Raw genomic sequence first — 26,724 nt, 5'->3', positions numbered from 1 at the left:
ACTATGGTTTTTAAATTTTCAAGAAAGTTCATAGGAATTGTTTATCTCTTTTATATACAATAGCTAGTATACTTGCAAGGGTTCCTCTGTAGCAGAAATAGTGATGCATCAAAACATAAATATAAATTTGCATATGTTTATAAAACCTTCAAATAAATGATTTGTGAAGTGTGTACTAATTTTTTACTATAAAATCATAAAGCCATGAAGAGATATTTTATTTATCCCTTAAATATTAACATAACACAGCAGACACTTTAAATCTCATTAGTCACTATCAGAGTTCTCAGCTAACACTACACCATGAATTATCCTAGGGTCAAAAGTGCTCTCAAAGCACCTTTTAAATACTGATGCTATTTTCATTTTGGATGTCGGCGATGCTGGAATGTTATCACGGTTTGTATCTATGGAATCTGCCTTTTCTAAATTATTTATATTTTCAATCACATTCTGTGATATATTATTTGGTATATAATTAAACAAATTTGAATCTTCTTGGAACTGATTCAATAGATCTTCTTCTAGATGTGCCTTTTTAGCTGAGATATTGTTATCATTTGAGTCATCTTTCCTTTTTCTTTCTGAATTTGTTGTTTGTTGAGATGTATATTGAGTTGCTATATCAGGTTTTGAGGTAGCTAATACAAAATGTGCCTCAATAGTAGTACCATTATGTACTATAAATACTGCAGGTTTACCGGTAATCTCAAAATGTAGTTGCACGGGCAGATTTAAGCCTTCAGCAAAGCCTAACAATGCTCTGAATTCTTTCATTGTAAATGTAATATTGGTGTCCGTCCCAATAGTATAACTGCTGAACTCAAACGGTTTAATTGTGACTTGACTTCTAATAATCCTTGAAAGGTCTGTAGGGGTATCGCCAAAATTTTTAATTATAAGTGATTCACTTGTCACCTCTAGCGTTACTTGATCATCTGAACATTGAAAATTTCCTATAGCTTCTGAGAACAGCCTTTGAGATGATGTTATTCTAAAAAATTAAAATATTCCATAATAATATCTACATCATTATATAAAATTCTTAAAATATAAGGTTTTTATTACCTGTTAGGCACTAAATCTTTTGTGTAAATTGCTTGCATGGCTTTGCAATCCAATATTGACACATAATGGGTCTTAACAATACCATGCTTACATTTGAGTTGAAATATTAATTTTGAAGAGTGAGGATCAAGTTTAATCTCAAGATTCTCAACCTGTTTGTCCATATGTGCAGGGGATTTAAAAGCATTTAATGCAGATTTCATGGAAATTTTACATTTTAATCCATCATTTTCTATAGAATAATAATTATAATTAAAATGCGAAAAGAAATTTTTGTTTAATTTAACCATTGCATAGGCGCTTTCGGAGGCATTGAGTGTTCTCAATAGTATACAATCTGGGAGGGATTCCAAATACAATTCATCACCAAATCTTGCTAAAGCATGAACAGTTCTTGCTAAAACTGAAAGACATTTCTTTAATATAAGAATAATGTAAAAAAAGTATAAAACAAAATTTAAAAAATCAGAACCTTTAACATTCGGACCAGGTACGTGACATTTCATTTTTATTTTAATTAAAATGTAATAATTATTTTATAGAAAAATGGAACATTATAACTTCTAGACGAAAAAACACACTGCTGAATTTTAAGTATTTGTTGTATTTTCCAGTTTTATTCTTACTTAGTATTAAATATTAAAATGGAATAACTTTTGACGTTGATATAAAGTACGCAACAGTTACTAACATTATATATATTTTTTTTATTATTACAGGCATCAATTATTACTATTAAGTATATTGTATTATGTCATGTCGTCTTTTGATACAGACTATTGTGGTGTTTTATGTAGATATTTGACGTAAAAATATTTGATAAGTAGTTATCTTCATAGGAATTCAATTTATACAATTAAAAAATCAATAAAAGGTGCCCATTATCTTGTTATTCCTTTTCTTATTTTGTCTATGGATTAACATAAACTTTGATATAGTCTGGCTAAAAAGGGATTAAAACATGATACATATATACTTCTACTATATCAAATAGGAAAATGTATATAATAACATTAAATATTGATATTTATTCTCTCTATTTATATGATATTTTATACAAATATAAGCTTAAAACCAAAGGATGAAAGTTATTGTATGGACAACACACCGGCTATGTTTGTATTTGAAATTGTCCATAACACACTATTTTTGTTTATGGTCACATGACTGTTTTTATTAAAGTAAATCGCATTGGACTAAACACTTTGTGGCCTTATTTTTGCTTATTTTTTTAAGAAAGTCAGATTTCAATGTATTTAGATCTGGCAACTTCGATATGAAAAGAATAGTCGTAAGTCTTGGAACTTAGAGGGTTTGATTTGAATAAGAGTTTTGTTACTTTGTTTCGATGTTTATAAATAATATATATAGAGGAAGCTAATTTCTTGTTTTACAAGTACAATTTAAAACCAGAATAAATATAGATTCTCTAATTTTCCTATCGAGACAAAACTACACAACAACATTGGAATGTAATCTTTACATTCTTTTAATAAATTGAGATAATACTTAATATCCGATTTGTAAGGCTTGGATAAAAATTTGTATGACGCATATTTTTTTTTTGTATATAATGGATCAAATTCATAATATGGCATTTTATAAGTAAAATACAATCCCGTCTTATTTAATAAAAAATTAAAATACCTAAGGAGGATTTTTTGGTATGTAATCATGTTGATCAGTACGATAGGTTGCTAACATATATATACGACTCAACACAGCACAGGCACTGCAGTGGCACAGAGCACAGAGACAGCTATCGTGTCTGAAAATCAGACTATCTATCGTTTTAAAATACAAATAGTAATCGCTCTATTTTATCAGTACTTATCATTCATACAAATTAAGGAAATTTCTTACAATTAATGAATTCACAACACGAATCACGCTATTGTAATTAACAGGAAATTCCAAACATTTTCCAGTTCCAGTTACAAAGTAAAAAAAATCCCGAGTATGGACTTGACAGGTTAGTAATTATTTTAGTATATAATTTTAAAAACGTATAAATATATATATACGTATTTAATTTAAAATGCATATATATATATATATATATATATATATATATATTAACATTTTTATCGTAAGAACAATTACGAATCTGTTATTAATAAAATACTGGCGTAAAATGTTTTTAGGTAATTTTTTTTGTTAATTTCAACAGTGTTGCTTGCTTTGTTATAATTTTTACTCATGAGGTCCTTCTGAAAGATGTTGGGGGCAGAAAGTGGTGTGAAAAGTTATTCCAACCAGTTCATTAGGTCTTAGAATAAGAAGTAGATAAAAATGACAAGTTACGTAATCATAATAATGTAGAAAATTATAAATCAACAAAGGTATATCATCTAATACTTAAATCATTAAGTGTTATATTATTTGAGGGATATTCATGGAGAGGTTCAGTTTTATTGATATTTGAGGTGCTAAACTATGTAAAAAAATATTCCTGTCGTAAAGCACATGTTTTCACCAAAATCTCAAAAAAAAAAAAATTCTAGTGATTACATAAGTTTTTATGTTTGCAAGTGGTATTTATTTCTATTTTTAACTTCACGGTCACTTTTTTTCAGAGATACTTAATGGGTTTTCTCAATCTCTTGTTTTTAATATTTAATACTATGTGTAATCAAAAGTGCCTCATTATTAATGATGATGATAATGATGGTTATTACTCATAATATATGGAAAGAATTAAAACGTAATTTTGCTAATAGCATTGTATTGTCTTTCAGCAAAAGGTTTGCTTAAAACGGGTTGTATTTATTCTTTAGCGAGATTCCAACTTTTTTATTTTTCAGTTATAAATCTTTGGCGAAACACTGACAATATATCAATTGACATAAAAGTATCGGTTTATAAGTTTAAAATGAATCCAGAACTTTAACGGCTGTAGAAATTTATTATGACTTAGCTACGTTTAAAAAGGCTCGGATTTTAAAAACTAAAAGTCAATTTTGTAATGCGTGATTATATAGTTTAAAAACAATTGAAGCTTAGGAAATTTCTTTCTTTGTTGTTATTTCCATGTTGAATATTTTAATTCGTAATTTTAAGTCATGAAATTTTTTCACGACTTTTAAAATTAAAATAAAATATATGACATACTTTTATTAGTACCAAAGAAATTTATACAAAATTCCTAGAATTGACTTCCTTTCTATATAAAAAGTTCCATATTAGGTTCGGTCTGTATAAAAAACTTTTTAAAATTGGAATCGTGTTTTAAAAATTCAAAATTTTCTATGGTTTTGTTGGAGAGGTGCCATCCGACCATTAATCTGCAAGAGCCATCTTTTTCTGTACAATACTCCAAAGGGAATTGAGTCTGTCGGCTTTGTGGATAGTAACTGTATTCAGATAAAATCCTCACTCCGCATTCTGATACATTGTCCGTCAATTTTTTGATGATACCTGAAAAAACTCCCTTCAGTTAGGATTATCTCTTTAAAGAAAACATTACCTTGAAAGCTTATGCCCTACTCGTGAGCAGTGTGCTCAATCTAAGTAAGAATCGTCACCCTAAATACGGAAGTCTATAGTTTTCATAAATCGTCTCACAATATAAGCGTAGGTTATTGAATGAAAAACGGAAAACGGTTCGTATGTAGTGTGATGATTTAAACTTTCAGATACAAAGTACATCCTGACATTGGTGATTGTAACTTACGAATTTCAATGTTTTTTCATTTTTAATTGAGTTTAGTAAAATTGTCAATTACCGTTACAAGTGTCGTCTACCACACGTCTCGGCACTGAGAAATATTGTTCCATTGTGTTATTGAATGTTGGCTTCAAACATAAATAACTGTCTTCATAGTACGAGGAACGTCTGGTTACAGGGATAGTCTCATATTGTATTATCGAATTAAACACGCACGGATCTTTCTTCGAAGTAACCTGTATATAAAAATTTTAAAATTATATTAAGTCGTTCGTACAAGTGGTCCAGTTTATATTATGTAAATGTATTTGAGACAGAAATTCATATTTAATTTCTAGTCGTTAGATATTTACATATATTAAATATTTATAAAATAATATTAAATTATCAGGGACACTGATAAACTTATTTTTTTGTACTTTCTTTTATTAAAAAAGATATATATTTGTAAATAAATAGGTAGACATCATTTGTTTAGTTCAGTTAGTACAGACATACGTTTTTGTTTATCACATTCGTTGATAATATATATGTCTTGTTTACAAAAAAAGTATTTAGTTGCTTAAACCAAGTTTATCGTTGGTCAAAAAAGACGCAAGTCTCACATAAAAAACTTTTTAGTATCAATATAGTAGGGGCAGCATGTTCTAAGGTCTTAGCCTGTCCAAGAGGACAAATTGAAAAAAAATCAATCTAATAGGAAGGTTAATTTCTTTATGTGCGCGTAATTGGTGACAATTCGATAATCTTATTATGTGGCTATATTTAGTTAAAAGTTTTAGGGTACTCGTAGTCGTCTTACCTCCTGCCCAATACATCTCGGAACTGAGTACATATCTGTATAACTGTTAGAGGTTGGGACGTTCGGATATTGTATTATTCCTTCACATAACGACCAAAACCCATCTCTGATCATGTAAGAATGGAGGGCACGACCAGTTGACGTCACAGTCAGGGTTGTCACGCCTGATCTGAAATTAGGGTTAGCAAATATCGAGTAAATGTATGTTTTAAATAACATTACATATAGAGTAAAGTAGTTTATTTTTTCTACTAAAAATAAAATCTAGGTGAAATAAATAATTATTATATTTTCAGCCGTCTTATACTGCTTTATATTGCTTTATATTACTACTTTTATTATGCAACATAAGAGATTTTTAATAAAAATAAAATTAACTGTATTTTTCGTTTTAAATTGACATAAATTTATTCTTACTTGCCATCTACAATCGCTTGCTTCAAGGTCCTTTCTCGGTCCTCTAATTGCAGGATTTGTTTTTTCAGAACTGCAGCTAAATTTTTAGCGTTATTAAGAGTTTCCTCTAATTTATTTTTAAGATATTTTGGTGATAAATCATTGAAGCTTTGAATATTGTTCTTCAAATTTGCTACATTTGTTATGTAGTTATAATTAGATGGCAATACTCTTTCTTTATCGACTGCAAAAGATGTTATGGTATCGTTTTCCGCTTGTGGAAGTAACTCCCTGCTAAAAAATTAATTTATGTTAATATTCTTTATGAGTATAATATATTTCTAGTATTCATTACAACCAAGTAGCCTTTGGAACAAATATTTTTAATTCATTATAAATTTTAGAGATGGTAAAGGAGGCAGTTAAAAAGGTTTTCCTTTACGGCTCTAACAAAAATCTCAGATTACATTAATCAAGTTTATAGAATAATAAAAAAATAATTCATATGCTAACTTCTGTATTATCAGCTTTAAAATTCGTGATGACTGTCCAAATTTTAATGATAAACGACACAGAGAGAACAATTGCCGATGACGTCATCACAACGATTGTAAACAATATTGTAGCAGTAAAGGGAAAAATGTTCTAGAGAAAGATCCCTAGATGTGAGAGGTATTAGCATTCATAAGCTTAGAAATGCATATATCATTACTCAATAAATACTTACAATTCATTTTCCACCGGAGTCATCCACTCTGACACCTAATAAAAACAGTTTCATTAGTAATAACCTAAAATAAGTTATTTAGCAGTTTGTTATATAAGATATCTAAGATTGTCGTGAGTCCGTTTAATATAACTCTATGGTTTTTAGAGATACTATAATTGTCACTTTCATCTCCTCTGTCATTGACCGTGGTTGCTGTAACTTAATCGAAACTTCGTGAAAATTTAAAAACACAGTAACAAAGCCGTGTTGTATATCCGAAAAACATAGTTATAATTTACTTTATCATAAATGGAGGGGAAATTAAACATGTTCAAGGAGAAGGACGAGGATGCAATAAGTATGTTTATAAATTACCCAGTCAGCAAAACTTCCGCCTAAAATTAATGTGAACCAGAACAATCGCATTATTATTAACATTAAGATATATTGAACTTTCGTCAACCCCTTTCAGTAGTCAAATTATAAATGCATGAGCAAATTGTTTTCAAACTACCGATAAATGATTGCGGGTGTAACCAGCCATTGTTTGGAATAAGCAAAAGGTTTAAAAAAGTACGTTTCTTAATCGTATTAGAGCAGGTGCATGTATACTGTTTTTTAATTTTGAATCGTAAACAACTTATTGCGCTTTCTTTTTAAAGATATTATAAAAATACATTGAAACATCCGAAGAAGAAGAAAAATATGCAACGCTGTTACTGAAAAATTAAGATTTGTTTTTCTCTGGGTTGTCTACTTATTTTTCCACTGTGGATTTTTTTTTATTATTTTTATCAAATATTTATATTTTTCTATATCTTTCCTAATCCGTTTTCGGTCATTACTCTAATCAGATAAAGGAAGGCTGAACGTTAATTTGTCACTTTCGCAATTTTAATTAGATTTCTCGATATCTGACAAGTAGAAAATATATTTTTAAGAACTAATTTTAAACAATGGCATCGGCAAAGTATTCCATGATTCCAAAGCATTAAATAATAAAAATAAAAAAAAAAACACACTGATTCCACTCTAACAATTCTCTCATTATAAACTTTAGAATAATATTGGTAACATGACATGTCCGTAACAAGTCCAAGTAAAAATATTATAAAATTATATTCCTTCTATATAAGGGTTCTTTGAAGAGAGATTTCAACGTGCCAAATATATTTGGTTAAAAATAAAATACAAAATTCAAGCTGAGGAAGTCCAAGTTATTTAACGTGAAATATTTATTAATATACACCATTTTTAAATTCCATTAATGAGTTGATATGATAATTTAAAACAATTATCGTCATATGCTAAGCAAATCATTGATGTGATTCGCTAATCCACATGTTTATATATGAAATAGTACATTTTATTGATATTATTATTCTGTTTTAGTGGATGAGTTTATAGAAGGTTTGTTTAGCGATGAAGCTCACGAAAGGTCATCTGATAATATCTCACCGGAGGATTTCGAGTTCAAACTGCCTGAATGGTTTGATGAGAAAAAATATAAGCAGTAAGCATATACGCTATTCTAGTACCTTGGACATTCGTTGTTTTTATCTTCCTGTTCTTTTTAAATAAATGATAAAATATCTTTTTATTTTTTCGCAGGGGGCAGAGATTTTATCGGGACTATTCATTTATGTTATCATTGTCTTTAATGCCTGGCTTAGTTAGTGTATTCGCTATTCCATCCATTTTGAAAGTCCTCTGCGGAAGCCGACGTTCCAACTCGAGGTTTACCGCTTACAGGCGATACATTTCAACATTTTCGCATATATTCACGTGGTATACTAAAGAGCTGAAGCCGGGATCCTTGTTGGTACACTACTGTAATACCGTCGATGGACAATTTCCTTATAAAATGATTCGTTGATGGTGCATTAATTTTAGGTCGTGGAAATCCTTACAAACTGTAAGAATCAGACATTTTCGTGCTAGTCGTGCAGCAAAGATGAAAGGACAAGGTATTGTGTCACAGAGGGATATGGCTTTGACTTTGTTTGGGTTTATTGGCTTCGTCATATTGAAGCCAGATATATTTACTGTGACGCAATTAGAAGTAGGAGATTGGGAAGCTTTCAATCATATGTTAGGAGTTATCGCGCATATGATAGGTTTGGAAGATAGGTATGACAAAGTTTTATGTAATACATATATAATATTTTCTTAATTTTATTTAGTGATACTTAATTTTAACTCGTAAAACATACTAAGCTACTAATTTTGTTTTATAATTCACTGTAAATATTTCTTATAGGTATAATATTTGCCGAGCGACGGTTCAAGAGACTAGGGAAGTCTGTAAGCAAATATTGGATCGCGTTTTCACACCTTGTTTGGACAATGTGCCAGAATATTTTGAACACATGTCGCGTGTAATGATCGAAGGTTTGAACGCTTCTCTCACTCCCTTAGAATCCAATTCATTGATATACAAGGCCAAGTATCTAGCCAATGTCCCTGGGTACATCACTACCGAGGAAGAGAGGATCGCTTTACAAGAGAGGATCAAAAAGTGTTTGAGGGGAAGATCACTCGATGAAGGTTAATGACTTTTATTTTATATCTTCAATTTTTTGCTCTTAATAGAAAAAACAACACTCGAGAAGTTGTAAAGGTAAAGCTAAGTCTTTCGAGAAGTTAAAATCTTATAAGAAATATATAATGTTATATGTATTTAAAAAATATAAATATGCAATTCCTCAATCTCCATCTCAAGAGAATATATAATTTCAGGTGTTGATTCCAGCATGTTAATAGAAAAGTCAGCTATAGATGGTCTTACGAAGAACACGAAGAGGATCCTGTATTACCACGATTACGATACTTTGGAGTCAGCGCCAACATACAAAAGCTTACCTTTTGTCGCCAAATGGAAGCTTACTTTACTTGACATTCTAAGGGAGATCCACTCTTTATATATAGGGCGCATTTTTCTTAACTTTTACATTAAGTGCTTATTATTCCTCGCTTTTTATTTCCCGTATATCGCTATATGGAGATATGGAATGCAGTATTACGTGGACATGTTCAAAGACAGCCCCGTCGATGATACAGAATTGATCCCAAATTCTGAATATAATAAGCCCCAGCCTCCAGAGCCCTGGTACAAAGTACTATACGGCATTTTCTGGTAGCGGTATAAGTTCAAAGTACCTTCATATAAGTTTTAAAAATCACTTTATTCTCTTAGTATAATTAATAATAATTTCGGGTATAAATGGATGTATATAATATATATATGTTTTAATAATACAATAAGCGAATTTGTTTAATAAAGAATAAGAAGATTATGATTATTTTATTATAAGTTTAAAGTTTATGGAATATTACATTTTTTAATACAATAAAGAATACTTGACGAGAAAAGGGAAGATTAATTTTTATTTTTATTCCATTTCTGTTTTCATCATCAACAAGTCCGGTATTTGGCGTCTTTTTTTTTTATTTGTGTTATGCCACTTGCTAGAAGCCAAAAATGGCCGTGAGAAAAATTAGGTTGTGTTGTTATAATGCTTTTATTTGATATACGAGTACCGTAAGCTAGTAGTAGCTGCACTGTATTACATAAATTCATTTTTAATTTCCTATTTGTTTAACTTTGTAAATATCTCTTATTGGCAGGAACTTTGCTATCATATTTTTAAGGCGCGTATCTTTCGCGTCTGTATCCAGCGAGCTGTACGCCAATAAAATAACCATAACGAGGAAGTACAATAAGTGTTCGGAAACAGTAAAACTTGTAAAGATAACCAGTTTTCAATATTTTTTTATTTAATGAAACAAGCAGTATTTACATTTGAAAGTAGTTCTGTAAAATAAAATAAAAATACGACATAATAAACAAGGTTTTGGATACTTGTCATTTGTAATTTTAATAAATTTGCATCAATAATGTCTGAATATAAAATGTTTTTGTGTTTTAAATAATTTAATATGATTATACTTGATTGTGGAAATTTAGGAAATTCTAACAAATAAATCTTTTTATTATGATTACGAAAATACTTTTAACTTTATTAACTATATATAATGAGTATTCGTGCCAATATTACAAACGGAATAGAATTCAATATCTACAAATGTTTTGTAATTGAATGGGCGCCTAATAAGGAAATTATGGCGGGAAGGTATTTTCTTGTTGCCAGGATGTCTACTGAAGCTGATGTCTGTAGACTAACGTCTTCACTTGGTAATTAAAATCTAATATCTTCAACGTTTTCTATTCCGGATTATACTGGATGTACAAACAATTTATATATATTAAATATTGTGTATCTAGTTCTCTACGAATATCACAGACGTACCAATAGTTGGGCTTCCAAATAATGGACTGACTAGAAGCTAATTACATACATAAATATGACTTAATTTTTTCTTAAATATAATATATAATCTACGAAAATATGTATTTGATAAAATTGTTAAATTAAATGTGCAAAGAAATGTTGTGGCTGTTTATAAACACAAAGTATACGTAATATAATTCTTTTCAAAATGTTTGTTGTTTTAGAAATATGTATATACAAATATTTTAGGATAGAAATAAATAAAATAAAATTTGCTGTTAAATACACGCTAACCCTTGTTCCTCGAACATTAATCGTATATCATTAATAAAATAGTACAGGTCTTACAAAGATCAAATGTTTAAAAAGGCTAAAGAACTAAATGAATTAGGTATGTTAATAATATAAGAAAACAAAGCTATTTCACATTTGCGTGAACAGGAAAAGGTAAACTAAAATAATTTTCAATTTCACGTTGTTAAGTAAATAGAGGAGGCGTTATATGGTAAAATCGATCTGAAAACTATGATTAAAACATTGAGATATTCCAATGCATTACACAATAACACTAGAAACATAAAATACTTGACCTACATTGGAATAAAAAGGAACAAAAAATGAGATTTTTAAGTCGACGTATATTAAAATATATGTTGTAAATACAATTTACGTCTATTATATATAAATATTGCTCATTAAAGTAATTAAAACTGCTATTGAACTGTATTCAAACCACACGTAGGTTATGAAAGTTACAAAGGTTTTAAGTTTAACTAAAGCCTTAGTTGTATAAAGATTATTTTAAAATACGCTCTCAAACCACGCTTGTCAAATTATTTTAATATAAAACAGTAAAAACATAAAAACTAGAAAAAAATATCCGTGATTGAATTTAAAAAAAAACAATGACATAATTTTATATAAACATAAAAGAGTCTGGATAGGTACGACCCCATTTGAGATTATGATTATAAAAACAATATCAATTTCATAAATAGATCGCTTACATACATCATATTACTAATGTAATTCTGAGTCTTATGGATTATATTGCCCGTTTGTTAAATCTTTAAAAAAGTTTAGATTTAAAAAAAAAATGAAATTTAACATTTTTGTGAAAGTTTTTAGCACTTTTAACAAGTTGTGATTTGTAGATAAACTCGTTTTATGAGAAACGGTTGCAGTCATATCAGTTTAATTACTTAATATTAAAAGAATATTTAATATCCTTGAGAATATAATAATAATTTGATAAAGACGTCAAAGGCTATATTTTGTCACAAAGATATAAGGAAGAAAAAACCGTAGATACATCACAGATCTGTTGCTATTGTCTAAAATTGTTATTTAAGAAAATAGAAAATATCAACGTTATTTAGTTAGACAGAAATTAATCATAGACACATTGAAATCAAAATGATATATTAAGGTTTATTATTTATTACTAAAAGCGCCATCTAGTTTATACAAACCTAACAATTAAAACTGTAAGAAATATAAATCGTAAGAGGGACATCTACATATGTGACACGTAACAAGTGAAATCCTAAAATATAGTATTTTTATACAGCGCCATCTAGATTTGTATTTTCTGTAGTGTAGAGTTTCTTCTTCGTTTGGCTCTACTGGTTATTGGCCTTGGTCGGATCCTATGTCACTTTGTTTTATCATTCGGCAGACGCGTCAGTTGCTTCGTACGTTATTATGAATAAAACCCGGTAGAAAATACAGTTACAAATTCTTTTTTCGTGGTAGTGCTGAGTTGCTTAGAATGAATTTGAACGGTGAGTTCTTACTGCCATGCTTTTGTTGTGTCATAATGGAAGGCTTAGGATTTTGTTGGCTAAATGAACTGAAATCTCTACCTTTATTGATCGAATTGACATAGTTTTTTGGTTTTGCAAACCTTAAATTCCATAAATGTACCTTGAATTTTCTGACTTTCCATAGACACCGAAAAAACAAAATAATTACCTTTGACTTTATATTATTTAGACGTCCGTTTTTTACACAAAATATGTTTTTTTCGAACTATAAAACAGCTGAGTCAGTATTTAAGAAGGTTCTATTCATTCCACCTAATAATATATAATAAGCCACAAATTGTTTGACGTAATAAATAACTGTTTATATATAATAAATATCACTTAACAGAGTCAAATTATATACCTAGGTATATAACTACACATACTTTTTAGGCACCATTGTTTTTGATTGGGTATGGGTTGTGGAGAACCGATAAATGTGCTGTTTTTTTATAACCGGTAATAATGTCGCAATATTGACCGTTTGTACCGTTAAGAGTTACGACGATAACTTTGTTCATAGCTATTGATATTTCTCAATCATAGTTCAAAACCATCAAATCAGTCCGGTTGAAATTTTACCCATTATTTATATTGTTATTTTTGAAGGATCACATGTTTTTACCACATTTGCCATTACAAGCCGATGTTACACACATATGTAAAAATATTCGAATTTTATAAACCAATTTAATAATTGCAATTCTTCAAAAATTTATTTAAATTTGCAACGCGATGGACCCGGCACGCTCGGTGAATCCATTGAATGCTAAGAGGTTTCGTCGTCTAAATCATTTATGCTCAAAGTGAATTACTTCGTTAGTTGGGAGTGGTATGATGGTCGCTTGTTTTGAAATCTCTACGCATTAATTTCTAAATGTGTGATGTAACAAATTTTTATACTAAACAAGTTTTTAATGTTTTGTCTTTTAATGAAATAAAATATATTTTTTATATATATAAAAAGTAAAAGAAGAGAAAAATTATTGTTTTGTTTTTGTTATGCAATGTTACATTTATTTTTGAATAGGTTTATATCTAATTTGTTTGAGACCAACTTTATTAGAGGTTATCAAAATTCCAATCAACCAATCTCGCCTTTGTATAGCGTGTGGGTAAGTATATGAAGACAATGACGTTATTACATGCCCCTAACGATAATTTTTGTGTTTATTCCTATTCTCTTTAAAAGAAAACATATAGATTTGATAGGAACAGTTTTTTTAAATATGTCGTTTTATTTTTACTTTTTATCAGAATATTAAGGGATCTCTTTTAAGAATTTTTCATTATTCTTATGTTTTTATCATTTAGAAAATGTTGATGTTGTTAATTAGCAGGCTTTAAATTTATATAATATAAAATAAAGATAACATTAATTCAATGGAAGATCAACCTTCTTTATAAATTAATTTAGAAGATGGCTTTGAGTGACTGTTTAAGTTTTATTTTTTCTAAATAATCTGAAGATTATTTTATTCTATTTGTGATAAAAGAAAACATAAATTTAATAATGTATTATTGTTAAAATTCTAAGGCCTTCTAATTTTATTCTCGTGGTTCAAGATACACCAAGATCAAGGTGTGCTCGATTTTTTTGTTATTTTTTTCATCACAATTTATTTCAACAAAATATTGGCATATATATTTTTTAATTTCTTTCAATGCAACGAGAATCTTAACAATCTAAAAAGGACAAAGTGTGGTTTTTAATTATAATGATGTATATTTTGTGAGTGAATTTTTTTTTATATTTGCTAGTATCGAAATGTAAAGAATCATTTTGGAACTATCATGACAACACACCCGCGTGTCGTCGCTCCAGAAATAAATCGGGTTCGACGATTTTGACCGTACATTACAAGTACTTATTTATTATTATTGAATAGAATGAGTAAAACAATCATAGATTATTCTTATTAAATAAAATACCATTGGATTGGTACAAGGATATAATACATACGAGCACGTAATGGGACACAATAGGTATCTAACATTAGAGTTGAGTTGAGTTATTTTCATTAGTTGTTCACTTTTTTTAATACTATGAAGTTTTAAAAGACACAAATTCGTTTCCTTATGATATTCTAAGATGTTTTTTATTTACTGTCAGTGTTATTTTATCTGTTACGCCTTTAAAATGAGATGGCTAGAATCAACACCTCTAGAAATTTAGTATATTTTAAGGAATGTATAAAAAAATAATAATATTTAATGTGTAAAATATAATAAGTAATCCCTATCATAAATCCAATGTACATAAAGACGTAGTATTATTAAACAAGTAAATTTAAATTCTTTACATAATATGCTGGTAAACGATAAAGATCTTTGTACGAGATAAAACATGATTTCGCTGCCGTTATGCCGTTATTTATAGGCATAATAAATTTCTGAAATTATTTGTATGGAACGGCAAGCAGAGCGAAAGGGAAATCGAATTATATTAATGTTTTTGAATAAACACTCGGGTGGACAAAAAGAGATAAAAGTGGTGTAGTAATAAAACTCATTTATAGTGATATTTAAATACATATCGAATAGAAAACTACATTTTATTGATACTTTATGGCCGCCATTAAAATGATGAAGGAGCCAGCATGACGATGGTGTTTTGTTTAATATTGTCTTTTGCATTCATATTGTGTAGTGTCGTTTATTTCCTTATAAGGAATTGTAGTATTATTTATTCGATATAATTACGTACCTATCAACTAACAACGCGCTATACCTTTGTTAAATATGTCATGTTTAAGTATTCTAGCAATTGAATAGAATAAAATTTTTAATATTCTTTTTATTATTCAGCTGGCGTTTATAATGTCTTTTTCTAACGTAACGCCCGTGAATGTCTATTGTTGTAAAGATTAAGTATTTAGTGGTAAATAGAACTCTTTCAAAATTCATTAAAAAATATGTATAATTTTTTAATTTTAAATCGCCTATGAGAAGATTTAACCGCTGAAACAATATTAGCTTTTGTTCGGACATTGCAAATGTTTATACAATATTTCTGCTACTTTTTAGGATTGTTGACAAGATTGTAAAGATACAAAGCTTGTTTGTTAACAAAATAACTAATAATTTGTTATAAGAACCCATTTTAATTGAATTTTTAAACTGAAACGATGTTAGTAGACCCCGAAAGTATCGTACTGTTAGTTTAATGTACTTCCTTTTTTTGTACCGTCTATTCGCGTAAACCATAATTTTTTTGGGCATAAAAATACCCTTTAATGTTATCCAGTTTTTCTTTGTTATTTATTAATTTCACCTCAAACCAAACCACTCTTTAAAATTACACCAATTAAGATAATTTTATGGGTCTATATGATAATTTTGTTCTTAGGACTTGGCTATCTCTAGATATATTTGCAACAATGTTAAATCTTCTGAATAATTCAATTATCAATTATTCTATGATTCAGATCTATCAAACCGAGATAGATGATACTTTTAAATAAACTACATACATTTTCTTTTAACGTATCATTTAAACTTAAATCCTTATTATTAAAATGAATAGGAATATTTGTTTGCGCAAACAAATAAACACAAATACGCTGTCACTCTAAACGCCTACTTCCTGTCCATATCAATCAATACATGTTATAAAACAAAGTCCCTCGTTGCGTCCTTCTGTCTGTCTGTACGCGATAAACGGAAAAACTACTGCACAGATTATCAAACAATGATCACCATCTGATAGCATGATTCTCGAGGAAGGTTTTAGTATATAAGTTTTTGTATTTACTTGTGTGTACATTAACGATATTTGTTGAAGATGTCGGGAAAACATGAGCCGTCTGAGAACTTTTAAAGTCTTTGAGATATAACAAAATAATATATGGTGGAATTGTGTATTAATGTGTATATATGGGTCTACAGAAAAGTCCGGGATGGCATATGTCTATACTATACTCATTTTACAACTTTTAAAAATTGGCATTCCTAAAGAGATTATTGGAAAGCTATTTACATAAATACGCTTTTAAGTCTCAGCAAAATAAATTAGTTCGTTTTGAAGCCTACATCAATGTCTGTAAATTAGTTTTTAAATCATTTAAAAATAAGAATTGTATTCTCAGGCGTACCATTTGAAAGTTATCATAATATAAGTTTAATAATTTACAAAATTAAATATTCTGTTTGATATTTTTTTTTGTAAAGAACCCGTGCGAAGCCGGGGCTGGCACCTAGTTAATAATATAACTCGTTTTCGCTCGTGACTGTGAAGAAGACTGTTTTCTACGTCACGATACTTTGAATGAGCCCAAACATGTTAACTTTCTTTTTAACTGTTAACTGAGACATTTGGAATTTATTATTTATAACTAGACAAAAATTTAAAAAGTTGGACTCACGAAACTTAAACCTTGTTAATCTTCAGAGATAGTAAGTATATGATTTTTTTTTTACAGTGGATGAATACATAGAGGGCTTATTTTCTAAAGATGCCTTCGAACAACCATCTGATTCCAAAAAGCCTGAAGATTTGGAGATGAAATTACCAGAATGGTTCGATGAGAAACAGTTCAATAAGTGAGTAATAATTAATATATTTTATGAAACTAATTTTATCTAGGTTTCTCTATATGAATATTTATGGTAGGTCCAAATATAAATATAAATGGATTAATAAATTGAAAATTCCGGTTTTCGCTACTTTTGTTGTTTTTCGGTGCTTTCGTTGTTGATTTGTGGTTGTTGGTTCGTTGTGAGATGGGTGATAGGGAGTATGATGGTGGGGGGGGTGCCCGGGGGGGATTCCGGGTAAGTCGATGGAGGATAGTTGTGGTGCGGATGACTCGATGTCATCGCGTCCAGAATCAGCGTTAGGAGCAAAAAGACTCTTTTCGGAGGTGTCTGGCTCCGACACCGAGACTGGGGGCGGTGTTATCCGAAAATCGGATCCGGTGGGAAGGCGAGGCCGCGTTCGTACGCTGGGTAAAGCCAAGAAATTCCTGCGGGAACGGGAGGAAGAGGAGTTAGAGGCCGCGTTTGACTCCTGCTTGGAAAGGAGCCTCGGGAGGGAGAGGGACGGGGTAAGAGCGAAGAAGAGGGAGGCTCCTCTAGAACTGGAGACTATGGGGGCGGAGGCCATCGTCGTTGAGGCAGAAAAGAGCCTCAACCTAATTAAGGATCTGGTCGGGAAGAGTTCAAACCTCAAAGGGGGGTACTCGTCCAAGATCATGAAGGCCTCGGCCTTCTTGAGGGAGGTGTTGGACGTGCTTATTACGCGCACGGAGGCGGAAGAGACCCGCCGTCTCAGAGCTGACATTGGTCGGCTCCAGAGAGAGAACGCGGGTCTCAAGGAGGAGGTGCGCGCACACCGCCTCCAATTTGAGGAAATGAGGAAGGAGAGGACGGCAGCGGCTAAGGCGGCTTCAGACGGGCTGGTCGGTCATGATCAGCTCCAGATGCTGGAGGCCAACATCGCCAGGTTGGTTGGCAACCTGGTCGATGGGCGGCTTTCTGCGCTGGAGTCCCGGCTCATGAGGGAAGAATTCACCCGCCCCCCTCTGGCGGGTGACAATTCGGCCGTCGCCTTAGCCGCCAAGACGGCGATCCGCCAGGCAGCCCTTTCGAGAGGGGTGAAGTCATCGGCCCCCTTACCGGCTTCATCGGCGCCGGTGTTAATATCGGAGGATGAGTTCCCTTCCCTCCCTGCGCCTTCCAAAGGGAAAGGCAAGGGGACTAATGGAGGGAAGGAAGTGGCATGGACCGCGTTCGGTCCATCGACGTCGGGCGGAGGGACCGGGAAAAAGGGACCGGGTAAAGTGGGGAACGGGGCCAATGCGGCGGAGTGGACGGAGGTGGTCCGCCGTAAGGCCCCCAAGAAGAAGACGGAAGTGGTGCCGGTGCCCAAGACGCCGGCACCACAACAAAAGAAGGCGGGCCCTAAGGAGGGCCCTAAGAAAGTGACGCTCCCGCGCTCACAGGCCGTAATGCTCAAGTTACGGCCTGAGGCAGCGGCCAAGGGAGCGTCATATTTGTCGGTCCTTCTGAGGGCCGAAAAGGAGGTGGATAGGAAGGAGCTGGGCATAGGGCCCCTAAAAATCCGGGCAACGGCAACGGGGGCCCGCATCATTGAGGTGCCTGGCTCCACCAGTGCGGACAAGGCTGACGCCTTGGCCGCGAGGTTGAAATCCGCACTGGCAGGGGAGGTGGAGGTGTCGAGGCCTGTGAAATTCACGGACGTGAGGGTCACGGGCCTCAACGACACAACGACCGCGGACCGGCTAGTAGCCGCGGTCGCGCAAGAGGGGAGCTGCACCGAGGCCCAGGTCAGGGTGCGCAACGTGCGATCTGGGCCTCGCGGCACAGGCTCTGCCCTGCTGGAGGTACCGGCTGCGGCGGCCAAAAAGCTGCTGCAGTTGGGTAATATATCGGTGGGGTGGAGCCAGGTGCGGCTCTCATACATGGAGGCACGACCCAAGCACTGCTTCAAGTGCTTGGGAATGGGGCATGTTGCGGCCGCGTGCCCCAGCCCAAAAGACCGCAGCGGTCTGTGCTACCGCTGTGGCAAGGAGGGCCACAGGTCCGCCCAGTGCTCCGCGTCACCACGCTGCGCTGTGTGCGCGGACGCGAGCAAGCCGGCGGACCATGTGATGGGGGGTCATTCGTGCCGCCCCCCATCCACCCGTGGGAAACTTCCGGCCCAGCCAACAAGGGCTGGGGTTTCGAGGCAGGCGTCAGGAGCTGAGATGTCCGAGTAATGGCCGGACATCTCAGGTTCCTGCAGGCCAACGGCAACCACTCCGCCGGGGCTCAGGATCTCTTCCTGCAGTCCATGGTGGAGTGGGCCGTTGACGTGGCGGTCATGTCGGAGCCGTACTGTGTCCCTGCCCAACCTCATTGGGTGGGAGACATGGACGGTTCCGTCGTGATCGTCACGCGGCCGGGCGCGGTGCCCCCCCTCGCAGTCAAAGCGAGGGGCCACGGGTATGTGGCTGCGGTTCGCGGGGAGATTGCCATAGTCGGGGTATATTTCTCCCCGAACCGCGACCTGCCGGCCTTCGAGAGATTTCTCGACTCTCTCGGGCCGGTAGTAGGGCAGTTAGCGCCTCTCCAGGTGGTTGTGATGGGGGACCTCAACGCCAAGTCCACGGCGTGGGGAAACCCCCTCACAACACCCAGAGGAAGGGAACTGGAGGAATGGGCGCTAACTGCCGGGCTGTCCCTACTCAACACGGGGACAGTCCAGACGTGCGTGCGACGGTTGGGAGGTTCAGTGGTGGACGTCTCGTTCGCCACTCCGACCTTCGCACGCAGAGTGGAGGGATGGAGGGTTGAGGCAGGAGTGGAGACGCTTTCGGACCACCGCTACATACGGTTCGAAGTGTCTGCTTCTCCTGCCGGTCGCCGGAGTCCAGCGTCGAATTCCTCGTCGCCCCGGGAGAGAAGTAGGTTCCCGCGTTGGGCGCTGTCAAAGCTCAACCGGGAACTTGCTGAAGAAGCGGCCGTTGTCGGCCGCTGGAGCCTCCCGGAGAGTGCGGAGTTGGGGGTGGATGAAGGGGCTAGTCGCTTTGGAGACGTTCTCCAAAACGTCTGCAGAGCGGCGATGCCCCCCGTAGGGCGTCCCCCCCTCGGGGAGCGGTGTACTGGTGGTCGGACAACATCTCCGACCTCCGGGTCGCCTGCAACGGGGCCAGGAGGGCATACACCCGGAGCAGGCGTCGCCGCCCCCAGGACGAGGAGCGAGATGGCCGGCTGTACAGGATCTACGTGGCGAAAAAGTTGATCCTGCAGCAGGCCATCTGCCGGGCCAAGGAGGCAGCCTGGCTGGAGCTGGTGGAGGGTCTCGACCGAGACCCTTGGGGCCGACCATACAAGCGGACGCGGAATAAAATCTGCGCCCAGTTGGCCCCCATCACGGAGATGCTCCAGCCGGCTGCTCTGAGGGGGATCGTCGGGGAACTCTTCCCCGACGCTCCTGCGGGATTCACTCCCCCCAGAATGGCCCGGCCGACGCTGGAAGAGGGCGACCGCGTTCCACCGCCCGTCACGGAGTCTGAAATGGAGGCGATTCTGGCTCGCCTCCAGAGTAAGAAGAGCGCACCGGGTCCGGACGGGGTGCACGGGAGAGTTCTCGCTCTCTCCCTAGTGCACCTCGGGGGAGCCCTCAGGGAGCTGTTCGATCTCTGTCTGAGGTCCGGGCAGTTCCCGAGGGCCTGGAAGGAAGGCCGGCTTTGCCTACTCCCAAAAGGCAGCCGGCCACCGGACTCGGCTTCGGCGGTGCGACCGGTGGTTGTGCTGAACGAGGCGGGGAAGGCCCTGGAGAAGATAATGGCTACCCGTCTCGTTCGGCATCTGGAGGAAGGCTCGGGCCCGGGACTGTCAGAGTCCCAGTTCGGGTTCCGAGCCCGCCGGTCGACCGTCGATGCCCTCAAACGCCTGAGGGTGGTGACGGAAGAGGCGGAACGCAGAGGAGAGGTAGTGTTGGCGGTGTCGTTGGACATCGCCAACGCCTTCAACAGCCTCCCACACAGCGCGATACAGGTGGCACTCGAGTACTTCGGAGTGCCCCTGTATCTGAGGAGGCTGATAGGCGACTACCTCTCCCAGAGGAGGGTGGCAGTCGAGAACCGGAGGGGGTTCATAGAGTGGTGGACAGTCGAAAACGGCGTTCCACAGGGCTCGGTCTTGGGACCTGTCCTGTGGAATGTCGGATACGACTGGGTCCTGCGGAGTCGCCTCCTCCCCGGGATGGGTGTCATTTGCTATGCAGATGACATCCTCGTCTTATCCCGGGGACGGAGCTACAAGGAGGCGGCGCGGCTGGCCGAGGTCGGAACTGACCTCGTGATCAGCCGCATAGAGAGGTTGGGGCTTCGGGTCAGAATCGACAAAACCGAAGCCCTTCTCTTCCGCGGGACTGGGCGGAAAGGACCCCCGCCGGGTGCCACCCTCCTCATAGGAGGAGGGAGGGTCAGGGTGAGCCCGACCATGAAATACCTGGGGCTCACCCTTGACGGAGGGTGGACCTTCGTGCCCCATTTCAGGGAGTTGGGGCCGAAGGTCATGAGGATGGCAGGTGCGCTGGGGAAATTCCTCCCGAACCTCGGAGGACCCAGCGCAGCTTGCAGGCGGCTATACTCTGGGGTCTGTCGGAGTATAGCCACGTACGGTGCTCCCGTTTGGGCTGATCGCTCGATGAGCCGCGGGGTCAAGGCCCTACTGCGCTCGGCGCAAAGGGCACCCGCGGTGAGGGTGGTTAGGGGGTATCGTACGGTCTCCTGGGCCGCAGCGACGACTCTTGCCGGCGATCCGCCTTGGGATCTTGTGGCGTCGGTTCTCGCCGAGGTGTTCTCCTACGTCTCGGGTAGGAGGGCTCTCGGAGAGAACCCTTCATCAGAAGAGATCCGGGCGGTTCGCCGGCAGGGGGAGTCACGTCTTATGCGGGAGTGGGAGGAGGACCTGGCGGGGCAGCCGTACGGTAAACGTACAACGGCAGCGCTCCGTCCGGTCCTAGAGCGTTGGATGAGGCGGAAACGCAAACCCCTCACTTTCCGTCTGACGCAGGTCTTCACCGGGCACGGGTGCTTTGGTGATTACTTGTGTCGGACGGCCAGGAGAGAGCCGGGAAGAGGCTGTCATGAGTGCGGCGCTGCGGTGGACTCGGCCCAGCACACCCTCGAGGTGTGCCCGAGATGGGCTGCGCAGCGCCAAGACCTTGTGGCGGCTCTCGGCGGAGTGGACTTGTCGCTTTCGAGTATCGCGGAGAAGATGCTCGAGAGTGACAGGTCCTGGCTGGCGGTGTCCTCCTTCTGTGAGACGGTCATGTCCACGAAGGAGGCATCTGAGCGGGAAAGGGAGGATGCGGCTGATGCACCCTCCCTCCGCAGACGACGGACGGGGGTGCGCCGGAGGCGATATTTGCAACGGCTCCAATAGCGCCCCTGCACTCCGGGCTGGGGTCGGGCTGGTAACCCGGCCCCTGTGAAAGCCCGGCGTCGTCGGGGCGATCCTAATTGCCGGGATCGCCCCCTTTCTCCGAGGGAGTAAGTCCGGTCTTTGCCAGGACCGGCCAGTCGCTGGTGTGCCCTGTTGCTGACAGATCCGGGGTGCACCAACATAGCGGCCGATGGCTTTCGCAGTGGTTTTAGTGAGTAGGGGCCTGCCCAGGCCGAGTCTCACACATCCTCTCCGGTCCCACCAAGGCCGGTTAGACGGCTCGTAAAAAGAGTTTCCCTGCGTCATCAAAAAAAAAAAAAAAAAGGTCCAAATATAAATGGATTTTCATAAGGGCCAATGACCTAGAAATTGTAGGTGATGTCACTTTATTTTGCTCGTGACTTTTTTATTTAATTTAATTTTGGAAACATTCGGAATTAATAAGGCAAAGATCCGCAATTCATATTTAGGCATTCGTGTAATATTTTGTTAATAAATTAATAAGTTTCTTATCCCGTATTTGCTCCATTAACTAGCTTAATTAGCCATTTAATCAAAAATGTAGTTTCTCACTAAACAATGCTGGCAAGCCATTCAAAGCAATAACTCAGCCATTACGATAGGGTAACTGTATGACAGATATGAAAAAGATGAAACATCTAACAAGAAAATGTATCCTCGATATATTAAAGGCATCAATTACTCCTATGTTTTTTTATATTTATATTAACAGTAAAAATCATGACAATGTTATTCAAGACGCTCACAACATCACTGAGAGATATATATTTCTTCAGTACACAATTACACGAAACCCGATATCCATGTCCTTACCACAAGTTCACAACGTTAAATTAAATACGCGACGTCTCAAGTTGTCTATACATAAAACAGTATGTTATATTATTTGCGAACATAAATTATTAGTCACTGAAGCTCAATATTGCATTCATAAGTCTTCGCAGATTAGAGTATTAATGTATGTTATTGAGTAACGGGAAACGGTTCGTATGAAGTTTGCGGATGCAGAACTCTACTAAGCATACCGTCAAACGTAAACCAATATTTATAGTATGTATTATTTAACCGCTAATGTCTTAAGTCAATTGGCAACCTGTGTCTAGAGCGTTGACGAAATAGAACAACGTATTTTAGGTCAAATTGAGTAGAAGAATGGTGTAAATAAGAATTAAATATTTGGTTCGTATTGTAATGAGATATATAATTCGTAATTAATGTAACTCGTCAATGAGTTTTTTAATAACATTTTTAGATTTGAGCAATGGCCAAATTGTCGACGCTGACAAAAATAGTTTTTAGCGGTTTCTGTATCTAATTATAATATCGTACAATAATTGTGCGCGCTTTCTTTATCTTTGTGATTTTATATTTTATATAAAAAATAAAAACTTTTCTTTCCTATGGGATTGCAATTAAAAGTCTTCTATGATATTCGAACATAAACACGTAAGAAAATATCGTAAACAATACACAAAAATAGTAATAGAAAAAAAATAAGCGAGTTTTTTTGAATTACGATTCAATATATCCCCTATTTTAAAAATTCCCGTTATATAAATAATCGTAACTTAGCATACAAAATCTATTCCAATATATTCTATTCTATTTTTTACACCTTAATGATTTTCAGTAACTGTACTTTGCAGAGCCAGGAGATTCTACTGGAACAACTGTTATATGCTGTCGTCGTCGATGCTGAACGGCCTCGTCGCTGTGTTCGCTATACCATCCATATTACAAGTTTTAATTGGCACAAAACGTTCAAACTCCCCGTACACGGCGTACAAACGTTACCTCTCAACGTTACTTCACACGCTTAGCTGGTTCGAACACGAATTGAAACCTGGTAGTAGGTGAGTTTCTTCATATTTTTACTGCGTAACCTGAAGGCTGAACCTATCTGTCGTATATACACGATTAGCTAATAAAGATATCCATTATAACAGACAATGCTATATATAATTTTTTATGAAGTTATTGGTAAGGGCGGAAGGACAATACTCAGGAGGAGAATTTATTAAAAAGTAGGTACATATACATATTTATTATATACGAGTTGGAACAGCAGTTATTAATAATAAAAGGTGCCAAATTATTTGTAAGATGATATTATATTTGTCCATGTCTCTCCAGATCTTGGAGATCCCTTTTCACTGTGCGTACTCGTCACTTCAAAGCAAGTTTAGCTGCGAAACTCAAAAATCAACCGCTAGTCTCCCAAAGGGACCTTGCACTCACACAATTCGGTTTCATTGGTTTCTCGATGATCAAATCGGACAAATTCGGCATCCGTCAATTTGAAACTGGCGATTGGGAAGCATACAACCACTTTTGGCGGACCATCGGACATCTTATCGGATTGGAGGACAAGTAATACTATATTATTAAGTATATAGAATATTTATTAAAAAATTACATGTGTTTGTAAGATTCTACTAATAGTAGAGTTAATTTTGCGTACGTTACAGGTATAATCTGTGCCGCAAGAACGTTGATGAAACCCGTCAGGCCTGTCAGATACTGCTGGATCGTGTGTACACCCCCTGTCTAGAGAACGTTCCAGAATACTTCGAACATGTATCACGCGCCATGCTGGAAGGTCTGTGGTGTGTCAATCCCACGGTACATATCGATGGGATGCTATACTTTACGAAGTACTTGTGCTCGGTCCCAGGGTATGTTTATACGGAACAAGACAGGATCGAGCTGCAGCAGAAGTGTATGAAGCAGTTAAATGGACGGTCGGACGAAATTGGTAAAGCTTTTGTGTTTCAATATATTGCATGAATATATCATAATCAAAAATTACTTTTATTTTAGCACAAAAAATAAACACCGATAGTGACATTAACATACTTATATTAAAATATTTTTAAATTTTTATTCTATCTTCATTGACGCATGTTAAATATTTTCCAGGTATCGAAACATCATCACTAATGGCAAAGCCTTTAATTGATCTGCCTCCAAGGAAACATCTTATTTACATTAGAGATTACGACAGCTTGGAAACGGTGCCGCCATATAAACGGCTACCACTAGCTGGCAAATATAAAACGGCGCTTTACTATATACTCTCTGCCTTTTACACGTCATATATAGGCAGGATATATCTGAACTTAAATTTCAGATTTAGCTTGTTCTTAATGAAGTATTTCCCGTACATGGCTTTCTTTAGATTTGGAATTATTAAATCATATGTTAATATATTTAAAGAGGACCCCATGGACAACGCTGAACTGAAGCCGAACTCAGAGTATGAGAAACCTCAACCTCCTTTGCCACTTTACAAAGAACTTTTGTCTTTGATCTGGTGATACAGTTATAAGTGCTTTTTCTCAAATTGAGAAGTAAAATTTGTGTTTTAAATAAACTTCACATTCCAAATAAAATACCTAAATAGTGGGCAAATGAATGATTTGTAATACGCATCTAGTTTTTTGTAATAGTAATGATGACAATACCTTTATTGCCTTTGCGCGAAGGGCACTTCTATGTAAGTTTTATGAGTGGTATTAATACTGTGACTAGTTCTAAGGGAGAAAATTTGGGATTGTATGGTGGTGGTCGTTGTAAACATATTAACTATTAAGTAGCTATATATTAATTTATACATAAATCTATAAAAGAATTACTAATATCAAGGACAAACGTTTTATTTCCAACATGATATTAATTGTTAATTAGTTATTAGAACATTGTTTTAACAAATATCTTTATAAAAGCAATGATTTTCCTCAATAGAGGGATACGTAAAAATTTTAGGTCAGATACAAAATGTGTATTGTAATCTGTAATGCGAATTATTTCACTACTGCCTTATCATTTTTATCATCTTTGTGATAGCCTATCAGTTAATCATTCTAGGTATTTAGAGACCACTATTAATTCATATGATATTGTACCGATAATTATAATTAATAATCTTATATATAAATATTTAAAAGAAATCATTATTATATCTATTATGTTGTTTTATTGTAATCTATTAAATAAGGAAACTACCAAAGAGGTATTATAACTGATGTTTATTTATTTTAGTAAAACAAACCTTAATAAAAACTACA

The 26,724-nt window shown here is 36.5% G+C and overlaps 4 protein-coding genes across 4 annotated transcripts; 2 read left to right on the top strand and 2 right to left on the bottom strand.

Moving 5' to 3' along the window:
- Positions 1 to 201: 201 nt before the first annotated feature.
- Positions 202 to 1,830, bottom strand: LOC116777442 (cell cycle checkpoint control protein RAD9A). The gene is made up of 3 exons (XM_032670986.2): positions 1,541 to 1,830; positions 1,069 to 1,471; positions 202 to 994 (listed from the first exon to the last, which is right to left on the bottom strand). Exons 1-3 carry the CDS (start codon positions 1,572 to 1,574, stop codon positions 268 to 270), a joined length of 1,164 nt encoding a protein of 387 aa, XP_032526877.2. The 5' UTR covers positions 1,575 to 1,830; the 3' UTR covers positions 202 to 267.
- A 974-nt stretch (positions 1,831 to 2,804) lies between these two features.
- On the top strand, positions 2,805 to 10,014 carry LOC116778090 (uncharacterized). The gene is made up of 6 exons (XM_032671959.2): positions 2,805 to 3,040; positions 8,035 to 8,155; positions 8,254 to 8,460; positions 8,536 to 8,772; positions 8,903 to 9,189; positions 9,382 to 10,014. Exons 1-6 carry the CDS (start codon positions 3,028 to 3,030, stop codon positions 9,780 to 9,782), a joined length of 1,266 nt encoding a protein of 421 aa, XP_032527850.2. The 5' UTR covers positions 2,805 to 3,027; the 3' UTR covers positions 9,783 to 10,014.
- LOC133319987 (uncharacterized) lies at positions 4,168 to 7,166 on the bottom strand. Its single transcript, XM_061526456.1, has 6 exons — positions 7,018 to 7,166; positions 6,661 to 6,695; positions 5,955 to 6,227; positions 5,538 to 5,706; positions 4,794 to 4,971; positions 4,168 to 4,485 (listed from the first exon to the last, which is right to left on the bottom strand). Exons 1-6 carry the CDS (start codon positions 7,078 to 7,080, stop codon positions 4,232 to 4,234), a joined length of 972 nt encoding a protein of 323 aa, XP_061382440.1. The 5' UTR covers positions 7,081 to 7,166; the 3' UTR covers positions 4,168 to 4,231.
- A 2,561-nt stretch (positions 10,015 to 12,575) lies between the features above and the next one.
- LOC116777309 (uncharacterized) lies at positions 12,576 to 26,622 on the top strand. Its single transcript, XM_032670783.2, has 6 exons — positions 12,576 to 12,718; positions 17,161 to 17,281; positions 24,304 to 24,510; positions 24,791 to 25,027; positions 25,126 to 25,412; positions 25,577 to 26,622. Exons 1-6 carry the CDS (start codon positions 12,706 to 12,708, stop codon positions 25,972 to 25,974), a joined length of 1,263 nt encoding a protein of 420 aa, XP_032526674.1. The 5' UTR covers positions 12,576 to 12,705; the 3' UTR covers positions 25,975 to 26,622.
- Positions 26,623 to 26,724: the final 102 nt, after the last annotated feature.

Source organism: Danaus plexippus, chromosome Z (genome assembly GCF_018135715.1).
Source record: "Danaus plexippus chromosome Z, MEX_DaPlex, whole genome shotgun sequence".
NCBI lineage: Eukaryota > Metazoa > Arthropoda > Insecta > Lepidoptera > Nymphalidae > Danaus > Danaus plexippus.
Note: the sequence above shows the minus strand (reverse complement) of the source record. Positions and strands in the feature narration are given on the sequence as shown.